Source organism: Geotrypetes seraphini, chromosome 11, assembly GCF_902459505.1.
Source record: "Geotrypetes seraphini chromosome 11, aGeoSer1.1, whole genome shotgun sequence".
NCBI lineage: Eukaryota > Metazoa > Chordata > Amphibia > Gymnophiona > Dermophiidae > Geotrypetes > Geotrypetes seraphini.
This window is the reverse complement of record NC_047094.1, coordinates 960,916-979,415: the sequence shown is the minus strand read 5'-3', so window position 1 is coordinate 979,415 and position 18,500 is coordinate 960,916. Positions and strand designations below refer to the sequence as shown.

The following is an 18,500-nucleotide window of genomic DNA, read 5'->3' as shown; positions in this document are numbered from 1 at the left end:
GACGACATCCACATGTTGAGAATATCTGCCTGCTGTCCCTGGATAACAGCTTACAGTAAGGTGAGGAGGGTGAGAAGATGCTGGCAGGTGCGCCTGTGCCCCCCCCTCCAAATCATCAGCAGCAGTGAGGCGGCACTCGGGCAGTGAGTGACGGCGAGGGGGGAGTTGTTCCGTGTTCTGGCCTGCCTCCGTGTTCGAAAATCGAATTCGACACGGAGGCACATCTCACGGAGCCAGGAATCACAAAACTCTAAGTGTGCATGTGCGCTTAGAGTTTTATTATATAGGACTAGTGTTTTAGCCCGTTACATTAACGGGTGCTAGTAAAGCCTCCTTCCCCTCACATATTCCCTATTTTCAGCCTCAGCTCCAAACCCATTTTTATTCCCCAGCTCCCTTCTCCCATCTTTTCCCTTTCAGCCCCAGCCCCCTTTTCTCACCAGCAGCATTTCCCTCCCCACTCCACTTCCCTGTGCAGTAGCAGCAGAAGCATACCCTCCCCCTCCATTTTCCTGTGCAGCAGTAGCAGCATTTTTCTCCCCAACCCACTTCCCTGTGCAGCAGCACCTCTTCCTTGCTCCCCTGTCCCTCTTCCCTGCTCCCCCGGTCCAGCAGCACCTCTTCCCTACTCCCTGGTCCCTCTTCTCTGCTCCCCCGGTCCAGCAGCACCTCTTCTGGACTCCCCCTGTCCCTCTTCCCTGCTCCTCTGGTCCAGCAGCACCCCTTCCCTGCTCCCCCTGTCCAGCAGCACCCCTTTCCTGCTCACCCTGTCCCTCTTCCCTGCTCCCCTGGTCTAGCAGCTTCTCTTCCCTGCTCCCCCCCCTCACTGCCTTCCATACTTTGTCCCTCCCGCACCCTCCAAAGCCAACCTGCCTGCCAGCCATCCCCCTGTGCAGTAGAACCCTCTTCCCTCCCCGCCACTATCGCCGCCGTGCAGCCGACCCCACTGACCCTCCCACCGCGAGACGACTGTCAAACCTACTTGCTCCAGCAGCGGCTGCATCACACTAAAGACGCTGCTTCGCGGCCTTCCCATGCTCTGATTTCCTTTGCCAGCGTCTCTGATAATGGAATCAGAGACGCGGCAGAGGAAATCAGAGCATGGGAAGGCCGTGAAGCAGCGTCTTTAGTGTGATGCGGCCGCTGCTGGAGCTGGGAGGTTTGTGCATCTCGCGGTGGGAGGGTCAATGGGGATTCATGTGCGCCGGGGAAGGTGGTGACTGCGTCGAACTTACAGTGAGGGCTGAGCCAGCAAGCCTGCTGCGAGAGGGAGAGAGATGCATGGTAAGCGCGCATGCGCACTCTGCCGACCACCGAACTACAGATCGGGTAACACGGCAGTAAGAGTGCGCATGCGCGCTTAGCATTTTATTATAGTAAATGTTAATACAAATTTTTAAAAAAGTGGGAAATATATTTCTGGGGATCTTTCTGTCACCTGAACTGGCTGCTGTCAGAGGCAGAATGCCGGGCTTAGTGGACTTTTGTCAACATGGCTTTTTTTTTTTTTTAACAGTTGAACAGCCATTGAACAGAAACTCTGTTCTGGGTGCATTGTTTGAGGTTTGTTGCTTTAACTGCAGGAACGTGTATTCCCACTGGTAGTAATGTTGCTTTGTTTTAACTTTCATAGACTGTGGTGTCCAGGAATGCTTTACAGTACCGTGGGAGTTCACAGCATGATGCACAAGAATTTCTTCTCTGGCTATTAGACAGAGTCCATGAAGACCTAAATTGTGCTGCAAAATGTAATGGCCAGCCTCTAGTAAAGGTAAGTTCCAGAGTGGATCTCGCTCGTAGTATCCCTCCATGGGAAGATGCAAGCTAGTTCAAATAGTGTTCCTGGAGAGATTTATCTTCTTATTTATTTATTTAAAAAATTTCTACACCGCTTATTTCCTAAGCATTTTATAATCTTCACATACACAAAATCAGGATAAAAACAACAAAATACAGCTTACAAAGAGTAAAATAACATAATACATCTATATAAAACTCAGACATATCAGGTAAGAGATACATCTTATTATTAAAAGAATGTTTTAGCAAATAAATATATTTTCAAAGATTGCCTCAAGGAGCCACTCAAAACATTCCATAAATAAGGCCTAGCCACAGAGATCGCTGCCATCCATGTTTTCTTTTAGTGTACTACATGTGGATGCTTGAGTGATAGCTTCATACTTGATTATGAGCGCAACGAACGAGTTGTTAAATACTTTAAAGCTTGTATTAAATACCATGGTGCTTTTCCATGTATATATGTATTCATATATTTATTTAATTCAATTTGTATCCCATCCTCCTCAAGGAACTCAGAGCAAACAAAACACATAATTAACAACAAGGAACAGAAGACTAAGGCAATAGGGTACAGTGACATGTGTCTAGTTCTGTTGTTCTGGATTAGCAGACACTTGGAGCCTGAAGTATTGCATATTCAGTACAAAACATGACAGGCAACCAATGCAGCTGTTTCAACAATGGAGAAATATGTTGAAAGTGAGATCGTATTTTCTTGCATATAACGCGCGCGTTATACGTGGTTTTTACAAACCGCGCATAACCTTGAGCGTTATACGCGCGAGTGCGTTGTACAAAATTTTCTTTACATAGTTCCCCCCCCCCCGACGTCCGATTCACCCCCCCCCCCCGCAGGACCGCTCGCACGCACCCCCACCCCGAAGGACCGCTCGCACGCACCCGCACCCCCACCCTGAAGGACCGCTCGCACCCCCACAGCCTCCCGACCCTCCCCCCCATCATGTAGAAGCTCCTACCGGTGTCCTGTTGCTTCCTCTTGGCGGTCCCGGCCCTACTGTGAGCCCTGCGCCTGCGCTGCTTCCTCTTCCGGCGGTTCGCCCTTTCTCTAACGTCAAGTCCTCTTGCCCCGCCGACTCCCCGACACGATCGGGGCAAGAGGGAGCTCAAGCCCTCTTGCCACAGCCAGCCGTGGCACTCCTGACACGATCGGGGCAAGAGGGAGCTGAAGCCCTCTTGCCCCCCCCGACAAGATCGGGGCAAAAGAGAGCCCAAGCCCTCTTGCCCCGCCGACTCCCCAACTCCCCAACAATATCGGGCCAGGAGGGAGCCGAAACCCTCCTGGCCACGGCGACCCCCTACCCCCAACCCGCACTACATTATGGGCAGGAGGGATCCCAGGCCCTCCTGCCCTCGACGCAAACCCCCCTCCCACCAATGACCGCCCCCCCAGCCGACCCGCGACCCCCCTGGCCGACCCCCACGACACCCCCACCCCCCTTCTCCGTACCTTTGTGTAGTTGGCCGGACAGACGGGAGCCAAACCCGCCATGGTCGGGTTGGGCCCATGTGCCTCAGGCCCCGCCCCCAGGAGGGACCTAAGGCTCCCGGGCCTATTCTGATTGGCCCAGGCGCCTTAGGCCCCACCAGTAGGCAGAGCTTTTGGACGGATGGGCCAATCCGGCCTCATTCCGTCGTTGGCTGCCTGCTGGACAGGCGGGTTTGGCTCCCGTCTGTCCGGCCAACTACACAAAGGTACGGGGAAGGGGGGTGGGGGTGTCGTGGGGGGTCGGCCAGGGGGGTCGCGGGTCGGCTGGGGGGGCAGTCGGAGGTTCTTGGGGGGGCGGTCGTTGGGGGGAGGGGGGTTTGCGTCGAGGGCAGGAGGGCCTGGGATCCCTCCTGTCCGTAATGTAGTGGGGGTAGGGGGTCGCCGTGGTCAGGAGGGTTTCGGCTCCCTCCTGGCCCGAACAACTAGCGGGGGGGGGGGGTCGCCAGGGCCAGGAGGACGTGGGCTCCCTCCTGGCCCGAACAACTAGCGGGGGGGGGGGGGGGTCGCCAGGGCCAGGAGGACTTGGGCTCCCTCCTGGCCCGATATTGTCGGGGAGTTGGGGAGTCGGCGGGGCAAGAAGGCTTGGGCTCCCTTTTGCCCCGATCGTGTCGGGGAGTCGGGGGGGCAAGAGGGCTTGAGCTCCCTCTTGCCCCGATCGTGTCGGGTGTTGGGACCGCCAAGAGGAAGTAGCAGGACACCGGTAGGAGCTTTTACATGATGGGGTGGGTCGGGAGGCTGTGGGGGTGCGAGTGGTCCTTCAGGGTGGGGGTGCGGGTGGGAGTGCGTGCGAGCAGTCCTTCGGAGTGGGGGTGTGGGTGCGTGCGAGCGGTCCTTCGGGGTGGGGGTGCGAGCGGTCCTGCGGGGAGGGACGTCGGGGGGGGGGGGAACTATGTAAAAAATTTTTGTATAACGCGCAAGGGTATGCGCGGTATGTAAAAACCACGTATAACGCGCGCGTTATATGCGAGAAAATACGGTAATTAAATTTGAAGATGACACAAAACTGTTCAAGGTTGTTAAACGCATGCGGATTGTGAAAAATTGCAGGCAGACCTTAGGAAATTGGAAAACTGGGCGTCCAAGTGGCAGATGAAATTTAATATGCACAAATGCAAAGTGATGCACATTGGGAAAAATAACTTGAATCACAGTTACCGGATGCTAGGGTTCACCTTGGGAGTTTGCGCCCAAGAAAAGGATTTGGGTGACATCATAGATAATACGATGAAACGTTCTGCCTAATGTGCGGCGATGGTCAAAAAAGCAAACGAGATGCTAGGAATTATTTAAAAAGGGATGATTAACAAGATTAAGAATGTTATAATGCCCTTGTATCGCTCCATGGTATGAGCTCATCTGGAGTATTGCATTCAATTCTGGTCTCCTTATCTCAAGAGAGATATAGCAGAACTAGGATGGGTTCAAAGAAGAGCGACCAAGATGATAAAGGGGATAAGAACATAAGAAGTTGCCTCCGCTGGGTCAGACCAGGGGTCCATCGCGCCCAGCAGTCCGCTCCTGTGGCGGCCTATCAGGCCCATGACCTTTAAGTGATTCTTTGTCTAAAACCTTTCAATCCCCATTTTTCTTCTACTTATACCCTTCCATAATCCTATCTCTACCTCTATCTATATCCCTCAATTCCTGTATCTTTCAGGAACTTGTCCAATCCCTCTTTGAATCCACTTAGTGTACTCTGTCCTATCACATCCTCTGGAAGCGCATTCCAGGTGTCTACCACCCTCTGAGTGAAGAAAAACTTCCTAGCATTGGTTCTAAACCTGTCCCCTTTCAATTTCTCCGAGTGCCCCCTTGTTCTTGTAGTTCCCAATAGGCTGAAGAATCTATCTACCTTTCCACCTTCTCTATGCCCTTCATGATCTTGTAAGTCTCTATCATGGCTCCTCTGAGTCTCCGCTTCTCCAGGGTGAAGAGCCCCAGCCTGTCTGCGTATGAAAGGTTTTCCATACCTTTTATCATTCTTGTTGCTCTTCTCTGAACCCTCTCAAGTATCTCCATGTCCTTCTTTAGGTACGGCGACCAATATTGGACATATGCGCGATATTGGACAATATTGGACAATATTGGACAATATTGTATTCCATATGCGCGATACAGCGGCATGATGACTTCCTTCGTTCTGGTTGTAATACCCTTCTTAATTTTTTTTTTTTTTTTAAACATATTTTTATTGACAGCGAGAGAGAATACACCGCCCAGCAGGGCGCAACAATAACCATTGAAAAGACAAATAACAGTCCAACACTCTGAACAGGCATCAACAATAGCAATACATCCCCCAGGGTACCCCCTCATGCATGTAATAGACAAAAAACAGAGCAAGACAAAAAAGAGCATTGAGGGCATAAGCTGAGAGGAACATTCGGAAAGGTAGGTCGCCCGTCTGGAGCAGTGAGCTCCCGCCATTTTTCCATGAGAAGAACCCCCAAAAACCCACGCAACACTCAGATCATCAAGCACACTCATCATCATCCATTCATGCAAACCATTCATTCATATCCCAGGAAGCCCCCTCCCCCCCCCCCCCTCCCAGGGCACTAAAGTATGGAGAGAGAGAAAGAAAAAGAAAAAGAGAGAAAAAGAAGGCTATTAAGAGTCAGTTAAAGAAGGCAAACCCCCGAGGGCCGGCCAAGAAACAGAAAATCAGTCCCCTGCTAAGAAGGCCCCTGGTCCCCCTCTCGTGCGATCGACGGCACCAGGTCCCGCAGTCTCGCCCATAAGCCAGCGTAATGTTGCTTAAATACGCTCGTTGTTCTCGCTTGGGATCGAATTTCAAACAGAGCTACCTCTCGAAGCCGACACCTCCAGTGCGGCAGCGGAGGGGGCTCCTCAGACATCCAGTATGTCAAGATCAGTTTCTTTACTACTAAAATAGCATTGTATAGAAACCTGCATTGGGGTGTGGTGAATCCCTGGTCCTGGAGGGATGACTGCAGACCCAGGAGTATGAACCCATAGTCCCATTCCACAGTGCGCTGCACCACCCGTAATACCCTTCTTAATAATACCCAACATTCTGTTTGCTTTCTTTGAGGCTGCTGCGCATTGTGCTGTTGACTTCATTGTTGTGTCCACCAGCACACCCAAGTCCTTTTCAAGGTTACTTGCCTCTTGTACTAATCCCCCATTTGGTAGCTGAACATTGGGTTCTTTTTCCCTATATGCATGACCTTGCATTTCCCTACATTGAAGTTCATTTGCCATTTATTCGCCCACTCCTCCAGTTTGTCAGGTCCCTTTGTAGGTCCTCACAGGTCTCCTCTTGTATGAAAAAGGATCCGAATGAAGAAAATAAGAAAACACACAAGCACTGACAAAGAAGAGCGACCAAGATGATAAAGGGGATGGATCTCCTCTCGTATGAGGAAAGACTAAAATGGTTAGGGCTTTTTCTTCTTTTGACACACCAATGGGGGGAGGGTGTTGGGTACAATTTTACATAATATGTTATAATATATTCTATAATATGTGTATATTCTGATTGAAAATATGATGAAGGTTGGGAGGTGGGGGGGTAAACATATCACTAGATTTTTATGTAGTAGATATCAAAGTGCTATTCCTGGAAGCGAAGGGGATTACAGGGTATAGATAGAAGGTTACTCTACAGGTCATAAGCGAAAAGCGTATGACAGTTTTAGGGTATGAGCACTATCAGGTCTTGGACCTGAGGGGCCGACGTGTGAGCGGACTGCCGGGCACGATGGACCTCCGGTCTGACCCGACAGGGGCAATTCTTATGTTCTTATGTTCTTAATAACTTGTTGAAATATATTATTTTGTGCACTTATTGTCAAATTTGAAAATGAATAAAGAAGGAAGAAAAAAAAAATGGTTAGGGCTCTTCAGCTTGGAAAAGAGATGGCTGAGGGGAGATATGATTGAAGTCTACAAAATCCTGAGTGGAGTAGAACAGGTACAAGTGGATCGATTTTTCACTCCGTGAAAAATTACAAAGACTAGAGGACACTCGAAGTTACAGGGAAATACTTTTAAAACCAATAGGAGGAAATATTTTTTCACTCAGAGAATAGTTAAGCTCTGGAACGCATTGCCAGAGGATGTGGTAAGAGCAGATAGCATAGCTGGTTTTAAGAAAGGTTTGGACAAATTCCTGGAAGAAAAGTCCATAGTCTGTTATTGAGAAAGACATGGGGGAAGCTACTTCTTGCCCTGGATCGGTAGCATGGAATGTAGCTACTCCTTGGGTTTTGGCCAGGTACTAGGAATCTGGATTGGTCACCGTGAGAACTGGCTACCGTGCTTCATGGACTATTGGTCTGACCCAGTAAGGCTATTCGTATGACCCTGAGAGGAGGCGAATGTCTGACTGGCAGAGGTACATGGAGGATCTAAGTTAGGTCTTTGATCCTGATTTTGTGACTCTGATGTATACAGCCTACCAAAAATATAAATGAACACCTACAGAGTGTCAGCAGGGAGGTGTATAAAGAGGATTGCCTCCTCAGGGCGAAGCCCCTTCACATTCTGTGGAGGTCCAGTTAGAAAAGGACTAGAATGATATGGGATCAGACACTATGCCATTGCTCTCCAAGAAAACATCCTCGCCAGGAACTAATTGCAGCCCTAGACCAGGGAGAGGATCCGACGGTGCAAAGACTTTTCAAATAGTTGGATTTAACTGAAGTTATTATAGTTTCTTTGCGAGAGTTGTATCTAGAGATTCTACAGGTCTAGGTCATAGAAACATAGAAACATGATGGCAGATAAAGGCCAAATGGCCCATCCAGTTTGCCCATCCACAGTAACCATTATCTCTTTCTTTCACTATTATGCAGTACCAAGTGACAGTCAACATGCTTCTCTTTTTTGTTCTGAGATTACCAGGATGATAATGGAGCATTGGGACATGCCAAGAGGTCCCTTAAAAGGGGGGGGGGGGGATGGCTAGGTCGATGACATAATTGGATCCCTTGACTTCAGAAATTCAGCAATTGTTTGTAACACCTAAGGTGGATTCGCTGGTAGTGCAGATTACTAAAAGGGGGTGATCCTAAACAGTACGTAGGATTGCAGAGTGGATTTGGTCCTCAAAGACAATTTGAGGTGCTGGCTTTTAGGCCTTAAGGGCAGTGGTCATAGCATCCTTTGTGGTGTGAGCCTGCTACAAAATGCTACGCCAGAATCCAGGCGTGGAGGAAGCGTGTTGCCTCTCTGTTGTCCTGGCAGTGGTGGATTATGTGACATGCTATCTACAATATGCTCAGAATTATGAGTATAGTCTTAGCTTATACAATCTCTGTCCACAGTCTGCTCTGGATCAGGCAATGGGCAGGAGAAAGTGTTGCCATACTTAGTAATGAGGTAGTCTTTGAAAAACTGGCATCTTAGAGAGTCTGGTTTAATGCCACTTTTATCCCAGGATTAATTTCCCTGGCAGAGTCTTCTTCTGTGCAGGAGGATAATGGTCAAGAAATGGTGGCGACCCTGTATCAGGAGAAGACTCCACATTATGTCGGCTGTCCAGGGCCTCTGCCCTTTTGAGTTTTATAATTCAAACAATTTTTATTGATGCAACAACATAGTCCAATACCCAGGCACCCCATGGTGCTCAATACAAACATATATGCATCTTTTAATTATATATTCAAGTATTCACTTGTACAGAAAGTAGATTATTTAAATATTACTTATAAACAATATAGGTCACAAAAAACTAAAGAAAATTCTTTCAAATAACCCCACTCCTCAAAAAGGAGGATCCAAGATTACATTAAGCAAGAGAAAGGAAAATAAAGATTGTTGAAGTTGGCATATTCAGACAAACTGAGATTAAAGAACAGCTTGTGAAATTATTGAGCTATTGCTGATTCCTCTTTATCCAATCGAGATGAAGCCAGGAAAGCAATTAACTGGTAAGGTTCAAAGAAAACATATTTAACTGAACGGTAACAAATGATACACTTGCAAGGGTATCTCAAATAAAACGTCGCACCCATTGAAGTGACTCCAGATTTCAAAAGTAGAAATTCTCTACGACGCTTTTGAGTTTCTCTGGAAAAATCAGGAAACATTTGTACTCTACATCCAAGAAACTCTTTCTGTTTATTTTTAAAGAAAAGTCTCAATAACCATACTTTATCTATTGTGAGAGCTAAAGTCACAACCATTGTAGAAGGTACTGCAGTCTCGCTATCTAATGTTTCTAAAATTTCAGAAACATTCAATGGTGTTTGTTCCGATATTTTAGACTGCAATTGAGCCCCATCTTTATTTGGTAAATAATACGCTTGAGTAAATGGTGGTAAAGATTCCCCAGGAACTTGCAGTATTTCAATCAAATATCTCCTTAACATTTCCCTAGGGGTGACGGTAGATACTCTAGGAAAATTAATAAGTCTCAGATTATTATTTCTAGAATTATTTTCAAGTATCTCCACTTTCTTCCTGAGATTAGTATTATCCTTAATTAGGGACTCTTGTATATGTTTGAGTGTTAACAATTCTTGATCAAGCTTTTGAGTCGTGGTCTTAGAGACTGCCAAATCCGCTGTTAAGTCTTTCAGCTCTTTAGTATGTTGAATCAATTTTCCCTCTATGTATTGGAAATTGGGACTTATAGTTTGAGTAAAATTTGCTATCAGATCCCATAAAGAGTCTAAAGTCACTTGTGCTGGTTTCAGAAAACCTTTGCTGGGTGTAGAAATGCTCACTGTCCTGAGAAAAAGAGCTGTCCTGGCTTGAATCTAATTGGAATCCACCTCCGACTGCTTGTCCTTCCTGGGTCCCCTCTGCAATTGCTCCCTGATCAGGAAACTCTGCTTCCACAGTCTCCAAGTTAGAATAGGCTGCCTCTGGGTAAAGGACCTCCCCCTTCTCCGGGGTTTCCTCTGCCCCTGGAGAACTGGTTGACCGAGGTTGCGGAGGTGGGGCTCTCAAGTCGGAGCTTAGAGTGGTTTCAAGCCCAGGAGAGACAACCCCAGTCTCGCTCCGTCCGGGTGCTCCTAACGGGCTGCTCCCTGCATCCGCCGCAACAGATCGTCTATCCCAGTGGTTCCCAACCCTGTCCTGGAGGACCACTAGGCCAATCGGGTTTTCAGGCTAGCCCTAATGAATATGCATGAGAGAGATTTGCATATAATGGAAGTAAGAGGCATGCAAATCTGCTCCATGCATATTCATTAGGGCTAGCCTGAAAACCCGATTGGCTTGGTGGTCCTCCAGGACAGGGTTGGGAACCACTGGTCTATCCTGCCGAGGGAGGGCAAATCCGAGCGCTGCGAGGCACCAGCTGCGCTCCTGCCCCTTCTCTTCGGCATTTCCACAGGAAATCGGGCCGCAAAGCTACCAGAAACAAGGTGAGATATCCGTTGCGGTCCGGAGCATCGCTCTCAGTGTGTCTGTTCAGTGGCCATCTTGGATCTGTCCCCTTTTGAGTTTTATTTCCACCTTCTTTCTCTTCTCAATTCTCAGTTATAAGCCATTATGGCTCTTACTGTGTTTTCCCTCACATCCAGATGACATTAAGCTGGTCACTGACCACTGGGAGTCGCCAGAGGGATACCTTTGAGTGGCTAAAACTATGGCCAAGCTGTATCCAATAGCGCCAGATTTCCAGCAGCTGTTAAGCTGAAAGTGGATTCACTGGTGGCGCAGGTCACTAAACAAACCTTCCTTCCTGGTAAAAGAGGGATAATGTTAAAGGATCCTCGGGACTACGAAGTGAACTTGCTTCTCAAGTGTCTATTTGAAACTTTGACCCTAGGATTTAAGGCAGCAGTTGTGTCTTCTAGAGAATGACATGGGGGAAAAAATTGCCCCCGTCCCTTTGAGCTTGGCCCTGTTCCCACAAGCTTGGTCCTTGCCCCCACCCCATCCCCGCAAAGCATGTGTTCCCATTGTTATGATTTTATACTGAGCTTGCGATCCATTCCGGCATGGTAGTCATAGTGGCACCTGATTGGTCTTGCAGACCATGTCTCCAGAGAGACGAAGGCCTCAGACTTCCTGTCCAAGTGGATCGTTTCACTCAAGGACTGGTTCCTATCATGAACCTGGAAAGCTTTGGGCTTACGACATGGCTCTTTAGCCAGTTTAGCGAGCTGCTCTGACAAGCAAGTGTTATTCAGATGTGGTATATACCATGTAGCTTAGAAATAGGAAACCATTCCTAGTAGCAGCCTATGCTAAGGCCTGGAAGTCCTTTCAGCGTTGGTGTGCAGTGGATGTAGAACTCTAGCGAGCTCCAATTTTAGTAGTCCTGGGCTTTTTGCAGGAGAGAATATAAGAATAACCTTACTGGGTCATACCAAAGGTCCATCAAGCCCAGTAGCCTGGTGGCCAATTCCAAGTTCGAGGGGAAAGGGGCTCCTTGGCCTCTTACCCAGATGTCGCCTGGTTCATTAAAGGGGCTTTGTGGTTTTCCTTTCCCTTCCTGGAACCTTAACATCGGGTTGCAAGATTTCAGTACTGCTCCATATGAGCCCTTATGGGGGGGCTGCCCTTTTGGATCTTACAGTCAGGACAGTATTCCCTGTGGTGATTATGTCGGCGAGGAGAGTTTTCGAGTTGCAAGCTCTTTCCTGCAGGGAGCCATTCCTTAGGATCACGGAAGCAGGGCCCTTCTTACGCATGGTTCCATCCTTTTTACCGAAAGTAGTCTCGTCCTTCCACATCGATCAGGAAGTCTGCTGGCCTGCTTTCTGCCCTACAGGGTCATAAGGACATAAGAATTGCCGCTGCTGGGTCAGACCAGTGGTCCATCATGCCTAGCAGTCCCTCTCACACGGCGGCCCTCTGGACAAAGACCAGCACCCTAAGCGAGACTAGCCCTACCAGCGCACGTTCTTGTTCAGCAGGAACTTGTCTAACTTTGTCTTGAATCTCTGGAGAGTGTTTTCCCCCATAACAGCCTCCGGAAGAGCGTTCTAGCTTTCTACCACTCTCTGGGTGATGAAGAACTTCCTTAAGTTTGTACGGAATCTATCCCCTTTCAACTTTAGAGAGTGCCGTCTTCATTTTCAGCATATAGCCTGATGGGTTCCGGTATGCTGTGTACATCTTCTTCGGTAAATACAGACGCAAAAAATGTGTTCAGTTTGTCGGCAATTGCTTTATCCTCTTTTAGCGCTCCCTTTATTCTATGGTCATCCAATGGTCCCACCGCTTCCTTCGTGGGTCGTTTCCCCTTAATATATCAAAAGAACGGCTTGAAGTTCTTCGCCTCCTTGGCTATTTTTTCCTTATAGTCTCTCTTGGCCCCTTTTACCGCCTTATGGCACCTGTGTTGATGTTGTTTGTGCTTGTTACAGTTTTCGTCCATTTTTGACCTTTTCCATTCCTGCGTTGATGTTGTTTGTGCTTGATCCAGTTTGTGCTTGATCCAGATTTTGACCTTTTCCATTCCTGAGTTAAAGTATAAAACATTGCATTTTCTGGATGATAAGCGAGTGCTGCTTCGGTACCTCAAAATTACCAATGACTTTCGCCTTCTGGATCACCTTTTTTTTTTTTTGACCAGTCATGTCAAGAAAGGGAGGCCGATGTCTAGGGTCTCAATTTTCCAGATTAACTAAAATGGCCGTTGCCTACGCATATGTGGACTGTGGTAAACAGCCACTGATTGCTTTGAAAACACACTCCACGAGAGGGTTTGCTGCCTCTTGGGTGGAGACTAAGGCAATCTTGCCTGAGAAGATTTTTAGAGCGACTATATGGTCTACCAGGTTCTATAGCATTGGATAGAGCAGCCAGGAAAGATGCCGCTTTCGGATCCTCCAGTTTGAAAGCAGGCTCATTGTGCCCACCCTAAACTCTGGAGACTGTTTTGATACATACGTGAGTACTTGATTGTAAAACCATTTGGATAAACCTTGATAGGCGATATATAAACACCTAATAAACTTTAATACATCTCTAGCATTCAGGACCACTAGACACATTGCACTAGAAAAAAAGAGGAAATATTTTTTCACTCAGAGAATAGTTAAGCTCTGGAACGGCATTACCAGATGTTGTGGATAGCGTAGCTGATTTTAAGAAAGTAGATTGCATATCTGATTTTAAGAAAGGTTTGGACAATTTCCTGGAGGAAAAGTTCATAGTCTGTTATTGAGAGAGACATGGGAGAAGCCACTGCTTGCCCTGAATCGGGAGCATGGAATGTTGCTACTCTTTGGGTTTTGGTCAGGTACTAGTGACCAGGATTGGCCACTGTGAGAATATGCTACTGGCCTTGATGGACCATTAGTTTGACCTAGTAAGGCTATTCTTATGTTTTTAAAGATTAAGTTCTTACCTCGGTAATCTTTCTTGTAGATGTCTAGTGGTTTTGAAGCCCCACTCTGTGTATGGGCTTTGCATGCCTTCTGCCTTAGAGGATGAAAAAAAAATGATGATGCATAGGTAAATCCTCATGACCATACAGTCTAGTTAAGTCTCTGCTTGATAGCAGGTCATGCGAGTAGCTACGAGCATAATCAGTGCTGGTTGCATGTTTGAATGTTATAATGTTGTTTACTATGTTTGTTACAGAGCAGAACAGAATTGTGTTGGGATTTTCCCCGTTTTCCTCCTTCCTGTATCTTTTATTGCAGTGCTTTTTGATTGCTTTTGTACAAACTGAGAAGGCAGGAGCAGCTCCCTAGGAAGAAGGTGGAGTTGGAAAACATGATTGACAGTTTTCTGCAAGCAACTTGCTAGTTCAGATAGAAGACCCTGGCGTTCAGGTCCACTAGACACATTTACGAGAGAGAAGATTACATAAGAACATAAGAATATAATACTGAGGTAAGATCCTAATCTCTTATCATACTGTAGAATTTCATTGCATAATCTTCTATCCTAAGTTGTAATTTTCCATACTGCATAGTATAGCCTCAATCTAAAACCACAGAAAGAAATGGATATTGGAAACCTTCTGTCATTGTTTCATAGCACACATTAGTTTCATGATAATAATGTGTTTGGTCACTGTTCACATAAAATGCTTTATAAAATCATCACATTCTCTTCATTCCATTTTAGTCAAATTATCAAAAATCTATAATAATCCAATACACTTTTTTTAAAACCTGAAAAGGTTAATTAAAACTTGTCAAGGACAATTAAATGCAAGGAATTTTGTTTGTGTGATTGAAGTAAATGTGTTGTGTTTTTATTTTTGTTTATATATTTGTCTCTGCCCCTGCATGTTGGACTTTATTGAATAAAAGTTAGTCACTGTACTGCTTTGGACTACGTCTTGCAGTCTTCCCCCCTTTGATGCTTCTTTGCTTTTTTTTGTTGGATTTTGCCTGTTTTTTGCTCCTTTATCCTCGTAGCTTTGCTATTTCAAGTTAAGAACCTTTTTGGTGGTCAGACTTTGTGCATAGCTATGTGGATAGTGGCTGAATCTCACTGATTGTCAGTAGAGTTGGGTGGATGGTCATGCTCTGCCCTGAGGATAATGAATTACTGCCAAAGCAGTCTGGCATTATCTGGATGGTGCTTCTTGGTACTGGCAGATAGAACACTTGTCTGCATAGTGACGCTTCCCATACAGATGAAGTGCCTCTGAATATTCAGCCCAATGTAACCAAGTGTAAGGTCCATAGTAGTTTAGATTTGTCATATTTTTATCTACTTTAATATTGAGAATATGATGGTGTGTTCTGAGAATGACACTTTGCCCATTCTTACAGCCACCGGGAGAAGCTGATATGCCCCCAGAGGGAGTGCCTTCACCTGTGAGTGGGTCCTTCGTACAGGAGCTCTTTCAGGCCCAGTACAGGTACACATAGCAGCTCAAACAATAAAGAGAGCATTTCTGGAAACCCTACCCTTCCTCAGAACCGTCTGAAATGTGCTGAATAATTGCATTTGGGAGTTACCCTGGTCTTTTGCCCTTTTGTGCAGAGTATCTGGGTTCAGGTCCCAAAGTTGACAGAGGATATATTCACAGTGCAGCGGAGTGGGTTGGTGGGGGACACGTGGGCAGCCAGTTCTTTGTTAGAATTTAACATACAAACTATAAAAATCAATTATCAATATTTGTTTTTGCAAAATTGTATTGTATACTAACCAGCAAGATCACTATTTCCTTTTATATTTCAGCATTTATATAGCACCCTAAACCAGGGTGACGTGCAGCTAATTAAACAAGGCATGAGCATCTTCCTGGAGAGCTTAAAATATAAGCAAGTACCTGAGGCAGTATAAGGTATTAGTTGACAGTGGAACTGCTATTCAAAAGATCTAGGTACTTAACTTGGGCATTAGGTACCTTGATCTTTCTAAAAGATCATATCATTCACCCGCCAGATTGGGAAGTCAGTCAGGCCTCAGTGCACTGCTCAAATGTAAATAAACAAGTAGCAGGTCTAAATTTAGCAACTTAATTGTCTATTTTAATTCCAAACTTTAGAACATAAGAATAGCCTTACTGGGTCAGACCAATGGTCCATCAAGCCCAGTAGCCCGTTCTCACGGTGGCCAATCCAGGTCACTAGTACCTAGCTAAAACCCAAGGTGTAACACTATTCCATGCTACCGATACAGGGCAAGCAGTGGCTTCCCCCTTGTCTTTCTCAATAATAGACTATAGACTTTTCCTTCAGGAACTTGTCCAAACCTTTCTTAAAACCAGCTACATTATCCGCTCTTACCACATCCTCAGGCAATGCGTTCCAGAGCTTAACTATTTTCAGTGAAAAAAATTTCCTCCTATTAGTTTTAAAAGTATTTCCGTGTAACTTCATCGAGTGTCCCCTAGTCTTTGTAATTTTTGACAGAGCGAAAAATCGATCCACTTGTACCCGTTCTACTCCACTCAGGATTTTGTAGACTTCAATCATATTCCCCTCAGCCATCTCTTTTCCAAGCTGAAGAGCCCTAACCTGTTTAGTCTTTCCTCATACGAGAGGAGTTCCATCCCCTTTACCATCTTGGTCGCTTTTCTTTGAACCTTTTCTAGTGCCACTATATCTTTTCTTGAGATGAGACCAGAATTGAACACAATACTCCAAATGAGGTTGCACCATGGAGCGATACAGGGGCATTATGACATTCTTAATCTTGTTAACCATCCGTTTTTTAATAATTCCCAGCATCTTGTTTGATTTTTTGGCCGCCACTGCACATTGGGTTGAAGGTTTCATTGTATTGTCTACAATGATATCCAGATCCTTTTCTTGGGCACTAACTCCCCAGGTGGACCCTAGCATCTGGTAATTGTGATTCAGGTTATTCTTCCCAATGTGCATCACTTTGCATTTGTCCACATTAAATTTCATCTGCCACTTGGACGCCCAGCCTTCCAATTTCCTAAGGTCCGCTTGATGAAATTTCACCAAACTGTAGGTGCCTGTGTCAGCCACTCAGCTAATTACTACTACTATTATTTTTATAGCCCTACCAGAAGCACGCAACACTGTACATTAAACATACAAAAGATGCCTCCTGCTCGAAAGAGCTTACAATCTAATTATGACAGACACATTGGTCAAAAATGGTAAATCAATATATGCTGCTCATGTAGGGAAATACAAAGGGATGAAGAGGTAGAGCGAGTAGAGGAGTACTGAGAGAATGACAGACAAATATGTTGCTTTTCAAGTTGATAGGGTTAGGACTTAATTTAAATGCAGCTTTGAAAAAGTGGACTTTCAGCCTTGATTTGAATACTGCCAGAGACAGAGCCTGATGTACCGAATCAGTGAGGTTGTTCCAGGCATATGGCGCAGCAGGGCAGAAAGGACGGAGTCAGGAGTTGGCAGTAGAGGAGAAGGATCCAGACGAGAAACTTGCCTGATGAACTGGTTGTAAAGTTTGGATTCAGAGCTGCTTGCTCAAGTGCTAGGGGCAAAAGGGTTTTGAAGCATGTGTCTAGGTTCCCAGTCCATTATTTTGACTACTAGTTCAATAATGAATAATTGGAGATGATGTTAATAATAATAATAACTTTATTTTTGTACTAGTGTTTAAGCCCGTTACATTAACGGGTGCTAGTAGAGCCTCCTTCCCTCACATGTGCCCTATTTTCAGCCCCAGCTCCAAACCCATTTTTACGCCCCTCCCTCCCACCACGGTCCAACAGCACCTCTTCCCTGCTCCCCCGGTCCCTCTTCCCTGCTTCCCCAGTCAGCAGCACCTCTTCCCTGCTTCCCTGGTCAGCAGCACCTCTTTCCTGCTCCCCCGGTTCCTCTTCCCTGCTCCCCCGGTCCCTCTTCCCTGCTTCCCCAGTCAGCAGCACATCTTCCCTGCTCCCCTGGTCCCTGTTCCCTGCTCCCCTAGTCAGCAGTACCTCTTCCATGCTCCCCTGGTCAGCAGGACCTCTTCCCTGCTCCCCCCGGTCAGCAGCACCTCTTCCATGCTCCCCTGGTCAGCAGCACCTCTTCCCTGCTCCCCTGGTCCCTCTTCCCTGATACCCCGCTCAGCAGCACATCTTCCCTGCTCCCCCGGTCTCTCTTCCCTGCTCCCCTGGTCAGCAGCAACTCTTCCCTGCTTTCCTGGTCAGCAGCACCTCTTTCCTGCTCCCCCGGTCCCTCTTCCCTGCTTCCCCAGTCAGCAGCACATCTTCCCTGCTCCCCCGGTCCCTCTTCCCTGCTCCCCCGGTCAGCAGTACCTCTTCCATGCTCCCCTGGTCAGCAGCACCTCTTCCCTGTTCCCCCGGTCTCTCTTCCCTGCTCCCCTGGTCAGCAGAAACTCTTCACAAATCTCTCGCCTGTAGCAGCGGCTGCAGCACTCTACACACGCTGCTTCACGGCCTTCAACTGCCCTGATTTGATTTGCCGCATCTCTGATGATGTCATCAGGGAAGCGGTGGAGCAATCAGGGCAGTTGAAGGCAGCGAAGCAGCTTGTGTAGAGTGCTGCGGCCGCTGCTAGAGGTGAGAGGTTTGTGGGGACCGCGTGAAGGGGGGGCGGCAAAGGAGTAAGGGTAGCGGTCAGACCGCGTGAAGGGGATAGTGTGTGTGGGGGGGGGATGGTGGCGACGACGATACGGAAACCGACTCCTCCTGGGGTCCGCGGGAAGGGAAGGGTGGGGTGGCAAAGGACTTGGGTCCTGGGCGGCGGGGTCAGTTTTTCGGTTCGTCCCGGGGGGGGGGAGGAGGCGGTCTTTGTACCTCAGTCCCGGCTTGTGGAGGCGATCGTCAGGTGGCTGGGAGAAGGCTTGTGGAGGCGATCGTCAACGTGTGAAGAAACTTCCGTATTGTGAGGTGGCTGTGACG

At 47.1% G+C, this 18,500-nt stretch overlaps 1 protein-coding gene across 5 annotated transcripts in view; it reads left to right on the top strand.

The window, feature by feature from the left end:
• USP31 (ubiquitin specific peptidase 31) overlaps positions 1 to 18,500 on the top strand; it is a 377,558-nt gene that overhangs the window by 33,477 nt on the left and 325,581 nt on the right. For 4 of the 5 annotated variants that reach the window (XR_004536457.1, XR_004536456.1, XR_004536455.1 and 1 more), the window contains exons 2-3: positions 1,634 to 1,771; positions 14,974 to 15,062. Coding sequence is in view for 2 of the 5 variants with exons in the window: in XM_033914358.1 (XP_033770249.1) it covers positions 1,634 to 1,771; positions 14,974 to 15,062 (227 nt within the window). In the remaining 3 variants the exon portion in view is untranslated. Of the gene's footprint in view, positions 1 to 1,633; positions 1,772 to 13,953; positions 14,081 to 14,973; positions 15,063 to 18,500 lie in introns of those variants that run through there. The other variant, XM_033914359.1, reaches the window with a different exon arrangement.